Consider the following 14,563-nt stretch of genomic DNA (forward strand, 5'->3'; position numbering starts at 1 on the left):
AGGGGGCGATAAGTGGTAGGCAGGCATCCTTATGTAGGCTCCTGGCACCCCCCGCCGCAGCGCCCTCCTACCTACCCACTACCTACCTAACCAGGCACATGCCGTGCACACACACACACTCACACACACACACACACACATGTCATGTCACATACTCTTCTCCCCCCCCCTATCAGGAAACAAAATCAACTGAACAATGTGCCTCTGAAAGATAAATGCTCTAAAAATAGGAAATTACGTCATTCATGGGAGACAACTTCAGCATCGCATCATCTGTTGCTCTAACGGAAGTCAATGTCTGCTGAAGGAGGGTGCGCGGCAAAACCGGTTCGAACTGCTCAGAACTGCGCCATTCTTGTCGTCTTCGTCGAAAAGGTAAATATCCGAAGTCATCGTCCTTTTTAGAATTTTATTTAGTGATTATATATGCTTATGTGATATATGTGTTGAATATTTAAATATTCATTATCTATATTTTTTTCATATCCATTCACGATTCATTCATTACCCAATCTGACAAAATTGCATGTGCATCGTTTCTGAGTCTCAGCCAGAGTGGAAAATTCCTATAAGGTTGGCATAACTGTATGGAAAGCTTTACTGGTGGTGGTTCTGTTTCCTCCGTCATACTTTACTTTGACATTGTCACTAAAATGTTCTCGTGATCAGTATCGATGGTTTATAAGTTTGAATTCAGTTAACCTTTGAGTTCTTTGTCCGATAAAGTGTAACTGTTGATAGCGTAGCGGCAGTTAGGCACTTAATTGCCACAACTGACATCACATCGCCTTGTTAAGTATAAGGTATTTTACTTCCTTCGAATGCTGTACATCTGCAAATTCAAAGGAAATTTTATGATACTAAAGACATGCAAATCTGGTTTCCCGCAAAATTCACCAGATTAAAAAGAAAATTAAAAAACTATCACTTTTTGTTGCACAAAACAAGGGCTGGGTCGATTGGCATGACGTATGTTTCGGTTTTTGTTTTGTGTATATGTGTGCTTTCTTTATAGTTTGTACCTTTAACCCAGGTATGGTACAATAATAGGTAAGGTTTGCCAACTGCAGACGAAATAGCGGGAACGGGAAAGGACTGTTGACTAAGTCAGACTCAGTCATGCCAAGCCAAAGCATAGAATGAGCAGTCACAGTGCCAGATTCTCGGGTAGTTCATTCTTGTTGTGTCTGGTTCGGGGTAGCTGATGGCAGTTTCCTTCAGATGAAACCAGAATGACAGATTTAGAAATTACTCAGTATTTCATGACATATAAAAAGCTGTATGTTTGAGCTGTTTTTCATCTGAGCATTTCAGTTCATCTAATGGTCAGAGTAAAATGGATTACTGTACTGGTGGAGCATTACTTCAGATGTTTAGAGGTAGTGCTTAGTCAGGAGCTAAAGAATATTTATTTTATAGAGATTTTATCATTTCCTATTATTAAAAAAAAGTATTACTAACAACTGAATGAGTTATCACCATGTGTTGGATTTCCTTGTTCCACTCAAGTTCTGAGTGTTTTTGTTAGGATATTCAGTTGGTTATTCTGCGAATCTGTGGAAATAATTTCAGTTAATACATTTTCACATATGTTAATTGCCATTAGTTCAGTGGTTGTGTAGTCTTTTTTTCTTTTTTAAATACTAATTTTAGGGATTGTGCCAAGATTTCTGAAACCTGAACAGACCATTGGATGGAGGGAGTGTGGAAAGGGAAAATAACTTTTTTGTCTTTCATTTTGTTTCCAGTGAACCAGAAGATGGCAGCTGCAGCGCCTACTTTTAAGGTTTGTGCTGACACTTTTCATTATTTCATTATCTGTAGCAACTAAGTGGAAAGGGAAATAATGATTTCTCACATAGAGATGAGCAAGAGATTTCTGCAGGCAGTTTAACAGTTTTGTCAGATTTTAAATTTGTTGTGTTGATCACTGATGTCGCCAGGTTTTTTTTGGTTGTTGTTGTTTTTACTTTGAATTGAATATAAAACTTTGGGTTTGGGGTTTACTTTTTTTATTTTTTCATTTTTCAGTTTTGAAATAAAGTATATTGTAAAATGTTATGCAAGAAAGTTGAAATTACAATCTGTGTGGCATAGATTTAAGATTTGCAAGGAGTCGGCAGCTCTGGAATAGAGGAGCATTCAGTTGCCTTGACCATCCTGTGTTTGTATACAGATGCAGGACATTTAATATGCATATTTAGGATCTTGTGATCCATCACCCATAATTTATGATTATTGAAATACAAACATGCATAAGTGAGAGAAATATGTCCCACTTTCTACCTCAGTTATAATATTCTCTCTCTCCTCCTCCTCCTCCTCCTCCTCCACCGCCACCGCCACCGCCTCCTCCTTTCTCCCCACTTGGTTTCAGGAGGCTATCATAAGTGACTGACATATGTACAGCAGTGTAAGTCCGGTATCTGCTGAGAACATGGTGAACAAAATTCATGACTTTCAAGTTTCATGGAGGGGTGGCTGACTGAAGATGCAACCAGAACTCTCCTCTGTGCCTTTGTGCTATCCCACCTGGATTATTTAGATTCCCTACTTGTCGGTTCACCCAGCTACCTCATTGCTAGGCTTCAGAAAGTCTACAACTATGCTGCTTATCTTGTCTTTCGTTCCTCTAAATTTGATCACGTTTCTCCTTTCCTTCATGCTTTTCGCTGGCTCTCAGTACAAGAAAGAGTTACTTACAAAGTCGTCTGTCTTTGTTCAAGTCCATTGAGGCTTCTGGTCCACAGTATCTTTCTGATCTCCATCATCCTCATATACCTTCACGTCAACTCCGCTCTTCTGTGTATGCTTAGGATCCCCCCTTCATGAACCAAAACATATGGCCAACGCAGTTTTTCATACCAAGCCCCCTTTCTTTCGAATCAACTTCATCAGCCTCTCCGTCACTCATCTTCGGTGGCAATCTTTCAAATCAAGTCTGAAGACCCATCTGTTCCCCTCCTGAATAATTCTCAACAGCTCATCCCTTTCCAGCATGAACTAGGGTGACTGTTGGTGAGTGAGTGAGTTTTGATAGTTTCAGGAATTGTTGGTTGTGTTTTTGATTGTGTGCTGTGGCTTGTGTGTGTGCGGATGAATGATTTTTAATAATGTTTTGGTATCTTGTGTTCAATTTTTCCATTTTGATATTTACATGTTTTCTATTTGTAAACGCCTAAGGCTTACTTTCAAGATGAGGTGCGACGTGTGGGTGTGTTCTACAGAAAAGAAAGTTTTGCAACATGGCAAAAAGTGTTTAGACTATCAGGTGAAACAGTCAAATCCCATCTCCATAAAGCTCATGTACATCAGCAGGTACGTGTTAAAAGTTATATATACCCACCTCTGCAAAGCACTCCTCCACATATCCAGCTACCACAGCTGTCACCCATTAATGCAGAAAGGAAACGTTTTCACACAAGACAGCCACCATATTCTGGTGACTAATGTTGAGAGAGAACTGACTTCATCATGTGCCGCTCATGCACTGAAGTTTGTATCGCACTTTGGGAGTCATGAAGATAGAGGTAAGGGTTTCTTTACAATTTCACCGTATATTGAGGCACAAAGCACGAGTTGTGTCCATGACTCAGAGCTGGTTAGTGAGGAGGAAATATCAGTAAAACAGATCACAGTGAGAGCAGGTCATGGAGTGTCACTTATTCTTTACCCCATGACAATTGCTAAGGAATACTGCTACTGCTGTAGAGATCTAGTTTGGGATGAAGGTTGGTCTGTGCTTGTTATGAGTTGATTAGGTCATAAAATATGACAGATGCCTTAAATGTTATAAAGCTGGTGGGAAAAGTTGAACACTGTGAAGTGGAACAAAATCAGTTGTGTGATCAGTTTTGACCGTACAGTCAGTTCTGGATAGAAGCCGGTTACCAATTAAACACAAAAAGAAAAATAAGCCCACACTGTTTGTGTAAGGTTTCTGCCCACAAACTCTCAGTTGCCAGCCCACAGTGAAAGGCAGTGAAGGAAGTTTTGATCTTTTACAGACTGTTTAAACAGTTGATTTACATTGAGGTGATTTGTGTTGCAGTTGGTGCTTGTTGGTGATGGTGGTGTTGGAAAGACCACATTTGTCAAACGTCACCGTTCTGGAGAGTTTGAAAAGAAATATGTTGGTAGGTATTTTTAATTTAGTTTGCAGTTTCCCCTATTTTTAATTTAGTGTCTGTTTTGCCACATCTGATGGTTTCTCTTTTTGAGACGATAAACATGTTCTGACCTCCTTGCATTCTCTTGTGTGTGTGTGTAGCCACACTGGGAGTGGAGGTCCACCCAGGATGATAAATGTGTTCTTACCTTCTTGCATTCTCTTTGTGTGTGTATAGCCACACTGGGAGTGGAGGTCCACCCAGGATGATAAATGTGTTCTTACCTTCTGTGTTTTCTTCTGTGTTTTTTTTCCCAGTGTAGCCACACTGGGAGTGGAGGTCCACCCCAGGGAGTTGATAAACGTGTTCTTACCTTCTTGCATTCTCTTTGTGTGTGTGTGTAGCCACACTGGGAGTGGAAGTCCACCCTCTGGTCTTCTACACCAACAGAGGAGAGATCAAGTTCAATGTGTGGGACACCGCCGGTCAGGAGAAGTTTGGTGGGCTGAGAGATGGTTACTACATCCAGGGTAAGACCACCAACTTTCAAGGGGGCAGCTTGTGCATGCATAATTTTTATAGGTAACCCTGCCTCCCTCCACCTCCCTGACAGAAAAATCCCAAGGGAACTTCTAAATCCTGTGTGGAGGGAAGTAACTCCTCACTGAACTCTCACATACCAAACCAAAAAAAAAAAAAAAAGGTTTTGTTATTTGTTGCATGATGTGCAGAGAACTTTACAATTTTACATACAAGTAAATTGTGAACATTTAAATTATGAAGTATAAAGAAGAAAAAAACTAGTAAAAAATGCACTGTACTCTGGAAAAAGTCTCAAGATGTGCGTGCATCAAAGATTATGAAAACTGATTCTCACTGAGTCGAAAGTCTTTGGTTTTATATGTATGTTTGTAGTTTACCCCCAATGGATTGAAAGGTCGCGAAAACACTGAGGCATGACAATGAAAAGGTTTCCCAAATATTACACAAACAAAAAATGTAAATTTTTTCTTGATGCTTACTATGGAAAGATTGCATGAACTGTGAACTACCATGTAAGCACCCTGGATGCTCCCTTTGCAAGACCTCATTCTCTTTCACCATACTGGCAGGGTGGACAGAATGAAATGTAATAATTTGTTTCAAAGTAGTTTACAAGGTGCTATACCCAGTGTAAAGTTCTCAACCAAAAGTGGTTGGATTGGCATTGTCAAGCAGTGCACAGTGTTTTGACTGGCTTGTTACCAGCCAGTAATTGGTTTGCACAGAGATGCCAACTGTTACGATTTCACCCTGTTTTTGTTGCAACATTACACCACTGTTGAAACAGTTCTGACCAGTTCATTTCCAACTAAATAGCAGGTTCACATGCTTTATGTCGCAAATTTATCCAGATGCTCTAGATCTGTCGATCACAAGGCCAGGGCAGTCACTACTAACCTTGGTCTCACATGATAATGCTCAGCTAATCGCTTGAGTGTTTATATTGAAACAGCATTGAGTGGACCAATCAGCTTAATCGTTGCCCAGACAAGAGAGAACATGGCTAAATCAGTTTATCTTGTTGGAACAGCATCTGTGCCTGGTGGATTAAGCTATAGAGTGAATGCCTTGCAGATAAAATTTCCTTTTGCTGATGTGGATCGAAGTCTGAGTGTTCCTACCAAATTCAGAATGTTGGTACCAACTTTCCTGAATGTTCCTACTAACACTTGACAGGGGTCGACATCTCTGTTTGCAGGACAATGTGCCATCATCATGTTTGACGTGACCTCTCGGGTGACCTACAAGAATGTGCCCAACTGGCACCGCGACTTGGTGCGTGTGTGTGAAAACATTCCTATCGTGTTGTGCGGCAACAAAGTCGACATCAAGGACAGGAAGGTCAAGGCCAAAGCCATTGTCTTCCACAGGAAAAAGAACTTGCAGGTAACTAATCTGTGTTATTTCCAGATATTATTGCTTTATTAAAGTATTTTGTGCTTTACTTGGTGTTCAAATTTATTTATATACATGTGTCCTTCAGTATGTAATTTAGTTACAGTGGTACTTCTGAAAAATTAATTGTGATGACAGTTATTCAGTGAAATATTGAGGGGGGGGGCTGTCTAATATTTTTATTTCCTTACAGACATTGTTTTACACAAACATGGGGTGATTCTCTCTCTCTGCAAAGTAAATTTGATTATAGGATATATAGATCAGATCACATGCTTTGACCCCTCCTAGCAGCTGAAACTGACTCTTTTTGAGAGCTCGGTACTACAGCGTAAGTGCCAAGAGCACTTACAACTTTGGGAAGCCTGTACGCCGTACTAGATTCCAAGAGAACTATTTGAATATTTCACCCCTCCATGGTATCGCAAGTCCCAAGCGGATTCTAATGACCTAGCCAGGGCTCGACATTAACGGTTGCCCGACTGCCCTGGGCAAGTAGATCATCATGTCGGGCAAGTATTGCCCTTACCGAACTTGCCCGACCGGAGAAGTTATATTTTCCAAGACTGGCATGTTTTGTTTTCAAAAATATCCATCACGCTCCCGATACCGATCGTCTCATACTCTTCCTCCAGCAGACGATGTTTTGAGTCTGACTGTGACAAGTGGTCAACGGAAAAAGAGAGCTACCGTGCAGCTCTAAAAGGTGATTTGCCATTGGTTGCTATTTTTGGAGAGCCAATGGTAATTTTTCTTATAGCGTAGTTCATCTTCTGTCCATCACAACTAAAAAAAACACGTCACAACGTACTCTTCCACTTTAAACAAAAAACAACAACAGAGTTTGTTTCTATGACAGACCTGTTTACCAGTACCATTTTTGGGAAATTTGTACATCATTTTGACTTAGAATACACTAGTACGGGAAAATAGATTTCAGTACAACTTATGAGGAAAGAAAAAAAATATTTGGGCCAACCAGAGTTTTCTGGTCCACAACAACAAAGTGGGAGTTTTGACGCTGCTCGCGTGGCGACGGGTTCTTTGGAGGAAAGTGAAAAGTTCACTGCCAGCACCTGCGCATCGGAATTACATGATAGCCAGCCAGGCCTGTCTGTAGTCAGTCCAAGAGGGCTTCCTACATGGATGGCTGTGCCCATCTTCCTTCCCCCCCACTGACCCACCCCCACTCTTCCTCCACCTACACCTCACCCCTCCACTTGCAAGGTTGTCAAAATCAGTTGCTCTACCAGGCAAGTGAGAAACAGTAACTGTTGACCCCATCTAACAGAATTGTACTTGGATCTGTCAAATCCTGACATTGTTTGTCTCACAGTACAAATGCTGGCTTTTCTTTTTAACTCTGCATGTTGCTGTTTGCAGTGGAGGTTAAAAAAAGAAATAATTTCTGTGGCTGACAGTCAACTGCAAAAACATGCCGAAGGCAGTGTTTTGTCAAGTGAGTCTAAGATAGAACTTGTTTTGGCTGTTCAAAACAACAGTTATCTTTGGTGAAACCCAACAAAACAAACAGTTAAAGAAAAGGGTTTGACTACTTCTTTGTTTGTGTGTGCGTGCATGCGAGCATTTGGTGATGCATGCAAGTTTCTGAAAGTTGGGCAAGTGAATTTTCCAGTGACTTGCCTGACTGGGCAAGTGGGGGGGAAAAGTTAATGTCAAGCCCTGGTAGCACTCATTCCATTTTTGTGTGTGTGTGCAGTACTACGATATCAGTGCCAAGAGCAACTACAACTTTGAGAAGCCGTTCCTGTGGCTAGCGAGGAAGCTGGTGGGTGACCCCAACCTGGAGTTTATAGAGATGCCAGCCCTGCTTCCTCCAGAGGTCACCATGGACCCCAACTTGGCCAAGCACTACGAGGAGGAGCTCAAGGTAAAAAAAAATATATATATATATATATACTCAACCAGATTATATTATGGGCTAAATTTTTTATATACAAAAGCAGAATCAATAAAATCAGACCAACAATATCAGCATTCGTGAAGGAAGTACAGTACAACTACCGCACTGAAAAATATGTGTCCAGAATGGAAATGCGCTATAACAAATTTGAACAGAAGTGGTTCCCGTACATGGGAATAATAAGCGATTTAAATGATTAATATGGTACATCGGAATATATAAGAATGGTTAAAGAAACTAGTTTTTTGCTGCCAGTATCATTGCTGTCTTATTTCTACTTTAGTGTATTTCATTTTTGTATACAACACTGCCAACCACACGTACAGACATACCGGCGACAGGCGAATTTCTGCAACACCATATGATATACCTCAGTTGCCATTTATGTATCAGTGTTGAATTGAAATATCAAATGCTTTGGTGCCATTATGCCAACATTCAAGTGTTTGTGTGTAGCCCATTTCGTTTGCCAATGTCTGCGTGTGTGAATGTGCGCGCGAGAGTGTGCGAGAGCGAGCGCTTTGTGCATATGTGTGGGGGGGGGGGGGGGGGGGGGGTGCGTGCGTGTTTGTGTCTGGCTGTTTGCTACTCTATGTAAGAGGGAAAGAGAATAACATAATGATCCGACAGATGGCTAGCTTAGAATATACACAATATTATTTAACAGGTTTTGATGTTTTCATAACAATAATAATTGATAATGTTGTTTTTTCTTCATGATTATGTTTGTACATTCTAAGAACCTGTTTTAAACTGGATTAATATCGGTGTTCCCTCGATGTCTCAGAAGATTATGTTGCTAGTTTTGTGGTATATTGACCGAGGGATTATACGTTAAAGAGTATGTGTGTGTGTGTGTGGGCCTCACTGTGTGTGGGTGTTTGGGATTGGGGAGATGCAAAAACAAAAAAAGTCCGTTTTTCCAAACAGCCTCTACAGGATTAAGGCACTCAATGATTCTGTGAATCCATATGTTTTCGATGTGTGTGTGTGTGGTTTGTGTCTTTTTTTTCCCTTTTTTTATGTACTGTAATTAGCTGCATAAATGTACAATAATTTGGACTAGACGGAAGACCAGAGGCATAAGGGGGAGAGCTTAGAAAAATGCAGCTTGTGGTTCTGGTTTTGTGTCAACTGGACAGTTGTGTATTGGCCATAGTTCTAAAAGAATCAGCAATGCCGACATTGAAACAACTGACCACACTTGATCAGGTCACTACTAGAAATCATCTGAATTTTTTGACAACAAATCTTTATTTGACAATCAAACAACTTCATCCCAGTTAGTGTCTATATCACTTTCACAACCCAGTTAGTATCCGTATCACTTTCACAGCCCAGGGTGTTGCTCTAATTACCTGACCAACACTGCAAGTGTCTGTATCTCTCGGGCCTGGTTAACACCGGGATATTACGACAGGAAGAATAGAGTACAGCCTTGTCACGCAGTCCCAAACCAAAATGGACCTCCATAGCAACATCATCGTCGTCATCCTCCTCCATCATCATCTGTATAAATAAAACAGTCTCAAAGTCTGTGGCCTTTCATGCTCCGCTCTCATGGTGACCTCAGTTTCGATACCCCTCCACTTCTGTGCTTGGGGTGAGCCCTGACAATGTCTTCAGTGTCGGCAGATTCATTGGTTGGGGGGGGGGGGCTGTTGTTTGAGGGACATGGTGGTGGTCTCCACTCTGGGAGGGACGCTCACTCAGTCTGGCTCTGCGACTAAGCCATCATTGTCGTTAGTAGGTGGTGTCCTAAGTACGTTAAATCAGAACACACACCACTAAACACCACCTAAGTGACTCAGCAGCAGTGCAGGGTCTCTTCTGGTGTGTGGCCTCCTGGCGACCTAACATCAATGGTTCTTTGCGGACTGCCAACGCTGGATCTGTGACGGACGAACCCGGGTATGGCCGTGTATGGAGGAATCTAAATGAGTGGCGTGGGAGTAATGTCACTGAAACGGTGCAGTTGATGGGGCAGCCCAGAAAATAACATCAAAAAATGAACTGCTGCACATATCAATACCACACCCCCAGCCTCTCCCCAAGCTGGAAGTGGGAATTACAGAAAAAGTAGAAACCACATTCTCACGAGATTCAAGTTCCTGTGGTTAACATGGCAGCTCCAACGTTTGCCCTGATTTTTAGTGGACATTGTAGGGCGCTTGATGTCATGGCACTGCAAGTTTTTACCTGGTGCTGGCAGGTACTCCATAGTGAGGAGGGTTAACTAAAAATAGATAAATAAAATTATCAAATGTTGCATGTATAATAAATGTTAAGAACTGAGCGATGGGTGACGTGCAAAATAAGGCATTGATGAAATATTCTCATGTGATGAATGATTGCTTCTTTTTTTGTGTGTGTGTGTGTAGGTTGCACAGCAAGTGGCTTTGCCAGATGACGACGAAGACATCTAAACGTCTGATCCTCTTCAGCTGTGCAAAGAAAAGACTTTATTGTATTTGGGGGGGATAGGTGGTTTGCTTGGTGTCGTAGCAGAGAAGTTAACACCAGGGTCTGTTTCCGGATTGGGTGGTGTCAGCAGGTGGTGACTAACATCTACATGACCACAGCGGACAACTCACTTTTGACTTCACGTGGTGTTTGGGGGGAAGGGCTGGAGCAGCACCTTATGATATATCTGCACACCACTTCTTCCATGGGAAGAGGATGAACTTGCAACTTTTTTTCTGTTGTCACCTACAGTGTGTAGAGGTGTGACATGGTGTACCAGTAACCACCGCCTGTCTTGTTCAGTCTGTTTTGAGGTGATTGTCTGTCCACAGGGAAGCTGACAAGGGGAGAAATTTTTAATTGTTTTTGTTCATTTAGGGGAATGGGGTGTGAAATGACTTGGGGGGGGGGGGGGGGGAGACCACGCAGATATGTAAATCATTGTACTACTACTACAGCTAACTTATGCCTTACATCGTGAAATGGTTCTGTGCACAGGTGTGATACTCATCACTTATCCCCCGGACATGGGAGGACACAAATCACTTGGGTCAGATTGACCTTTCTCTGTGTGTTGGAGGTTCTCTTTGTATAGCTGTTCAGTGTCTCTTGAGTTTGTCGTCTTTTTTTTTATATAGAAATAATTCCAGTTTGAAATAAATATCCTGCTGACTTCAGATTCCTGTCTTGTCTTATGGAGAAATAAACTATGTGAACCACCTTGGTTGTGTTAGTACTAAAGGTGATAGTCTTGAATCTCATTTGATTGGAGCAGTGAATTCATATCCGCTATCAGGCTTGGCAGAAGGTGGTAGGGCCCAATGCTTTCTTCTGTTTAAACCTTTCTGACTAAAGTCAGGTATTCACAACTGGGTGGGGTGAGTAAAGTGCGTTGCCCTAAAACTGACTGATCACTGGATCCCAATCAAAACACCTGTTTGGGCCGTCTTCCGATGCTGAGCGGCAGAGCCCTTCTCAATCTTTTAAAAGACAGTAACACAAAATGTGCTGTTTCACTTTCTGAAATGTAAGCATTTTTGACTCACTTGTGTAGACAAAGTGAGTCCGTTATAAGCCACCATTTCAGTTGTCTGTGGTGAAACTTAACATTATCATTTTCTCTGGGAATACTTTGTCGTTTCACACAAAAATTGGCACAAAAATAGGGGAAAAAATCTTTTTCCACTCGTACTGTTTTCCATGACAGTGCACCTTTTGGATGGGTACAAAAAAGTGAAGAAGCCCAGATTATTTGCACGATACATTTACTGTTAGTTTGTTTTTTTTTTGGGGGGGGGGGGGTGTTGTTTTTTCTATTCATAAAACTCGACATTTTGGTTAGATATACTGAAACACTTAACAGCAGTCACTTTCATTTGTTTCAATAGGATGATCTTTCGTTTTGTCTGAATGTTGCATTGATGACTGAATCTCTTTGGGACAGCTAATTGAGGGGAAGATTAATCATGTTTTTGTTTTTAAACTGATCTTTCTCAACATTACATTTTGAAATTATTAATCAGAACATAAAAAGGCTTTCTTTTTTTTTCTTTTTTTTTTTTTTTTATATAACACTCAGTGTGAAGACCTTTCACAATGCACATTCATACTGTGTACTTCAGAGATTGGTGACGTTTAACAAGGCTTCTTGACAGGATGGCTGCTGCTTTTTTTTCCCCCCCCATCATAATTCCTTTGTTCAATTTAGTACATATCACAAGTGAGTCTTGAAGGCCTTGCCTCTCTTCTGTTGATCTACTCAAAATTGAATGCTCACATACTTAATTCTTCATAATTTATATACAGGAAACAAATCACACACACACACACACACACACAGAGGGTGCAAAACTGACAACCCAGACACTGATTAAAAGAGCATCTATTCTTTGACAAGTTTTCCTCTCATCCCAACTTGATAATGCACACAGCAAACAGAACACTTGCACTGAAGGCATTTTTGGTCCATCGTGATGTTCTTGCAATAACCATTATCCACACTTGATGGGCAGCAGCAAGTCACAAGTTATGTGTGACTGGCTGTTGTCCCCTTCATATTCACACTTCAGTTCTGTAATTGTACAAAATTTACTTGATTCACAGAATGGGCCTGCTCTTGCAGTGGTCTGCCTGAACAAGAAAGATTAGTCTTGCCTCAGATCTACGGCTTCAACTGGGTTGCATTAGCCATCTTAGTACTAAGTTTGCACAGCAGCATTAGTTTTCCTAGTATCTGGAATCGGCATACACTTGGAAATTTCTTCAACACTAAGCAAACTTCCCATTGCTCATGCAATTCAGGCCTGTTGTGGAAGAGAAGTTTCATAAGACTGACAGTTAACAGTTTAAAACCTTTAAAAAAAAAAAATAAAAAGTTGTAAATTGATTTCAGCCTGATTCAATTTCATGATATGACTGACAGCTAACATAGTTTAAAAAGAAAAAAAAGTAATGAATTGGTTTCAGCCTGATTCAAACTCCCATAGTCCCCTGACTGAGCTCAAAAGAGAAATGTTGAAAAAAGTAAAATAGCCATCAGCACATCCTAACATTAGCAGATTCAACTTAGTAAATATAACGCTTATGTTTGAAATCAACAAATCCCTAAGATTCATTTAAAAAACCGAAACTCAGCAAGCTGGTCAATATAGATTGTGCAGTTTAAAAGTGAGTCAGTTCCTTGACATACATGTAACGTTGTCAGTCTACACTATCAACTGTACATTGTGGAGGTCCATCAGTCTACATTGTATCGACTGTACATTGTGGAGGCCCATCAGTCTACATTGTATCAACTGTACATTGTGGAGGCCCATCAGTCTACACTGTATCAACTGCATTGTGGAGATCCATCAGTTGAATCTGTATCCACAGTCAGTCAAGATACAAGCAAACGTGTGACGTACATTTACAATGTTGATCTAATGCATACGCTTTCCCAGAGTGACCGGATTACCATTCTTCCAGAAAAATGCAACTGCTAAATGTTACACAACCAAATGCAACAACTAAGTATTACACAACTCATTCAGTAAATAATCAAATGAACAAACAATACTTAATTAGTTCCATACAAGACGTAAAGAGTACCCAAAAAATATTGGCAAAAGAAATGTTCCAAGTCAGACGGAAAATAAATACCTTGTCAGTTCCAGAAGACAAATGGCACACAACTTGCCCAATGTCAGGCAAGTTATTAAAAAGAAAAAAAAAATAATGCTGTAAATAATCACTCCTATAATAATGACAGCAGGGAACAATGGTTCAAAACGATACCCCAATAAATATATATATATCAATGTGGCACTTCATACCATGTTTTTCTTCTCCCTCTTTGCTCACTCCGATAAAAGCAGCTTAATCTTAGGCTGTGGAGGATAACAATAAATAATGTTGGCAGAGGGGCATTGTGATGGTCTTCACTCAAGGGAAGACAGACGCTGGTTCTGCAATAATGATTGGCAAGTGGTGTCCTTTGTGTTGAATTAAACAGGCATCCTGAACACCAAGGTGTTTCAGCAGCATGCAGGGTCTCCTCTGGTGTGTGGCCTCCTGGTGACCTAACACTGACAGTTCCCTCAGGACTATGGATGAGTGACATGGGAGTAATGCCACTGAAACAGTGCAGATGAAGCAGCAAAAAAAAAAGAAGGAAAAAAAATGATTCATTAATCAAGGAAATGGTATTCTTTAAAAAAAAAAAAAAAAATTTAATCAAAAATCTAAACAGTAAATCAGTACAACTGATTATACTTCTAAAACGGTAAATAAGAGATCTACAACTGAGGTAGTGACTATGCAAACTGTAATGCTACAGTTATTGCTATTAAAAGACAGAAAGAAAAAAAATCCTGCTTTGTGCAGTCAGACAGCCAAGCAATATTTATCACAGCAAAACGGACTGATTTACTGAGAAGTTATTCAGCGGGCGTGTACAACTAAACTGACAACAGCCCATTTTAATTCTTACTTCCATTTCAGTCATTTGCCTTCAACAATGTTTTTCATCTTCAAGTCTTGACGCATTTCCTTATTTGTTGACTGTTCTTACATGTTTTCATTTCAAGTTATTTCTTTATGCAGACCAAGGTAAGCTCTCAACGCCTTGCCAGCATACTGGGTTCATGCC

General features: G+C 40.7%; 2 protein-coding genes across 3 annotated transcripts in view; one reads left to right on the plus strand and one right to left on the minus strand.

Annotated features, from left to right (window-relative positions):
* The first annotated feature begins 260 nt into the window (after positions 1-260).
* Positions 261-11,154, plus strand: LOC143274732 (GTP-binding nuclear protein Ran). 2 transcript variants are annotated; one of them, XM_076578641.1, is made up of 7 exons: positions 261-375; positions 1,749-1,786; positions 4,052-4,136; positions 4,514-4,639; positions 5,851-6,038; positions 7,768-7,938; positions 10,353-11,154. In XM_076578641.1, the coding sequence occupies exons 2-7, from the start codon at positions 1,760-1,762 to the stop codon at positions 10,395-10,397; spliced, it is 642 nt and encodes a 213-aa protein (XP_076434756.1). In that variant the 5' UTR covers positions 261-375; positions 1,749-1,759; the 3' UTR covers positions 10,398-11,154. The 2 variants fall into 2 exon arrangements, with proteins under 2 accessions (XP_076434756.1, XP_076434755.1); XM_076578640.1 differs by lacking the exon at positions 261-375 and adding an exon at positions 1,269-1,379.
* A 1,143-nt stretch (positions 11,155-12,297) lies between these two features.
* The window catches only part of LOC143274801 (protein rogdi-like), a 66,694-nt gene continuing 64,428 nt past the window's right edge, over positions 12,298-14,563 (minus strand). The window contains exon 12 of the mRNA XM_076578728.1: positions 12,298-14,048. The gene's annotated coding sequence lies outside the window, so the exon portion shown is untranslated. The remainder of the gene's footprint in view (positions 14,049-14,563) is intronic.

The sequence above is a fragment of the Babylonia areolata genome, chromosome 29, assembly GCF_041734735.1.
Source record: "Babylonia areolata isolate BAREFJ2019XMU chromosome 29, ASM4173473v1, whole genome shotgun sequence".
NCBI classification, from domain to species: domain Eukaryota; kingdom Metazoa; phylum Mollusca; class Gastropoda; order Neogastropoda; family Buccinidae; genus Babylonia; species Babylonia areolata.

Coding starts and splice junctions, on each gene's coding strand:
- LOC143274732 (XM_076578640.1), top strand. CDS start 1,337: ATGGATTACTGTACTGGTGGAGCATTACTTCAGATGTTTAGAG. Junction 1,787..4,051: donor CTGCAGCGCCTACTTTTAAG/GTTTGTGCTGAC, acceptor TTTGTGTTGCAG/TTGGTGCTTGTTGGTGATGG. Junction 7,939..10,352: donor ACTACGAGGAGGAGCTCAAG/GTAAAAAAAAAT, acceptor GTGTGTGTGTAG/GTTGCACAGCAAGTGGCTTT.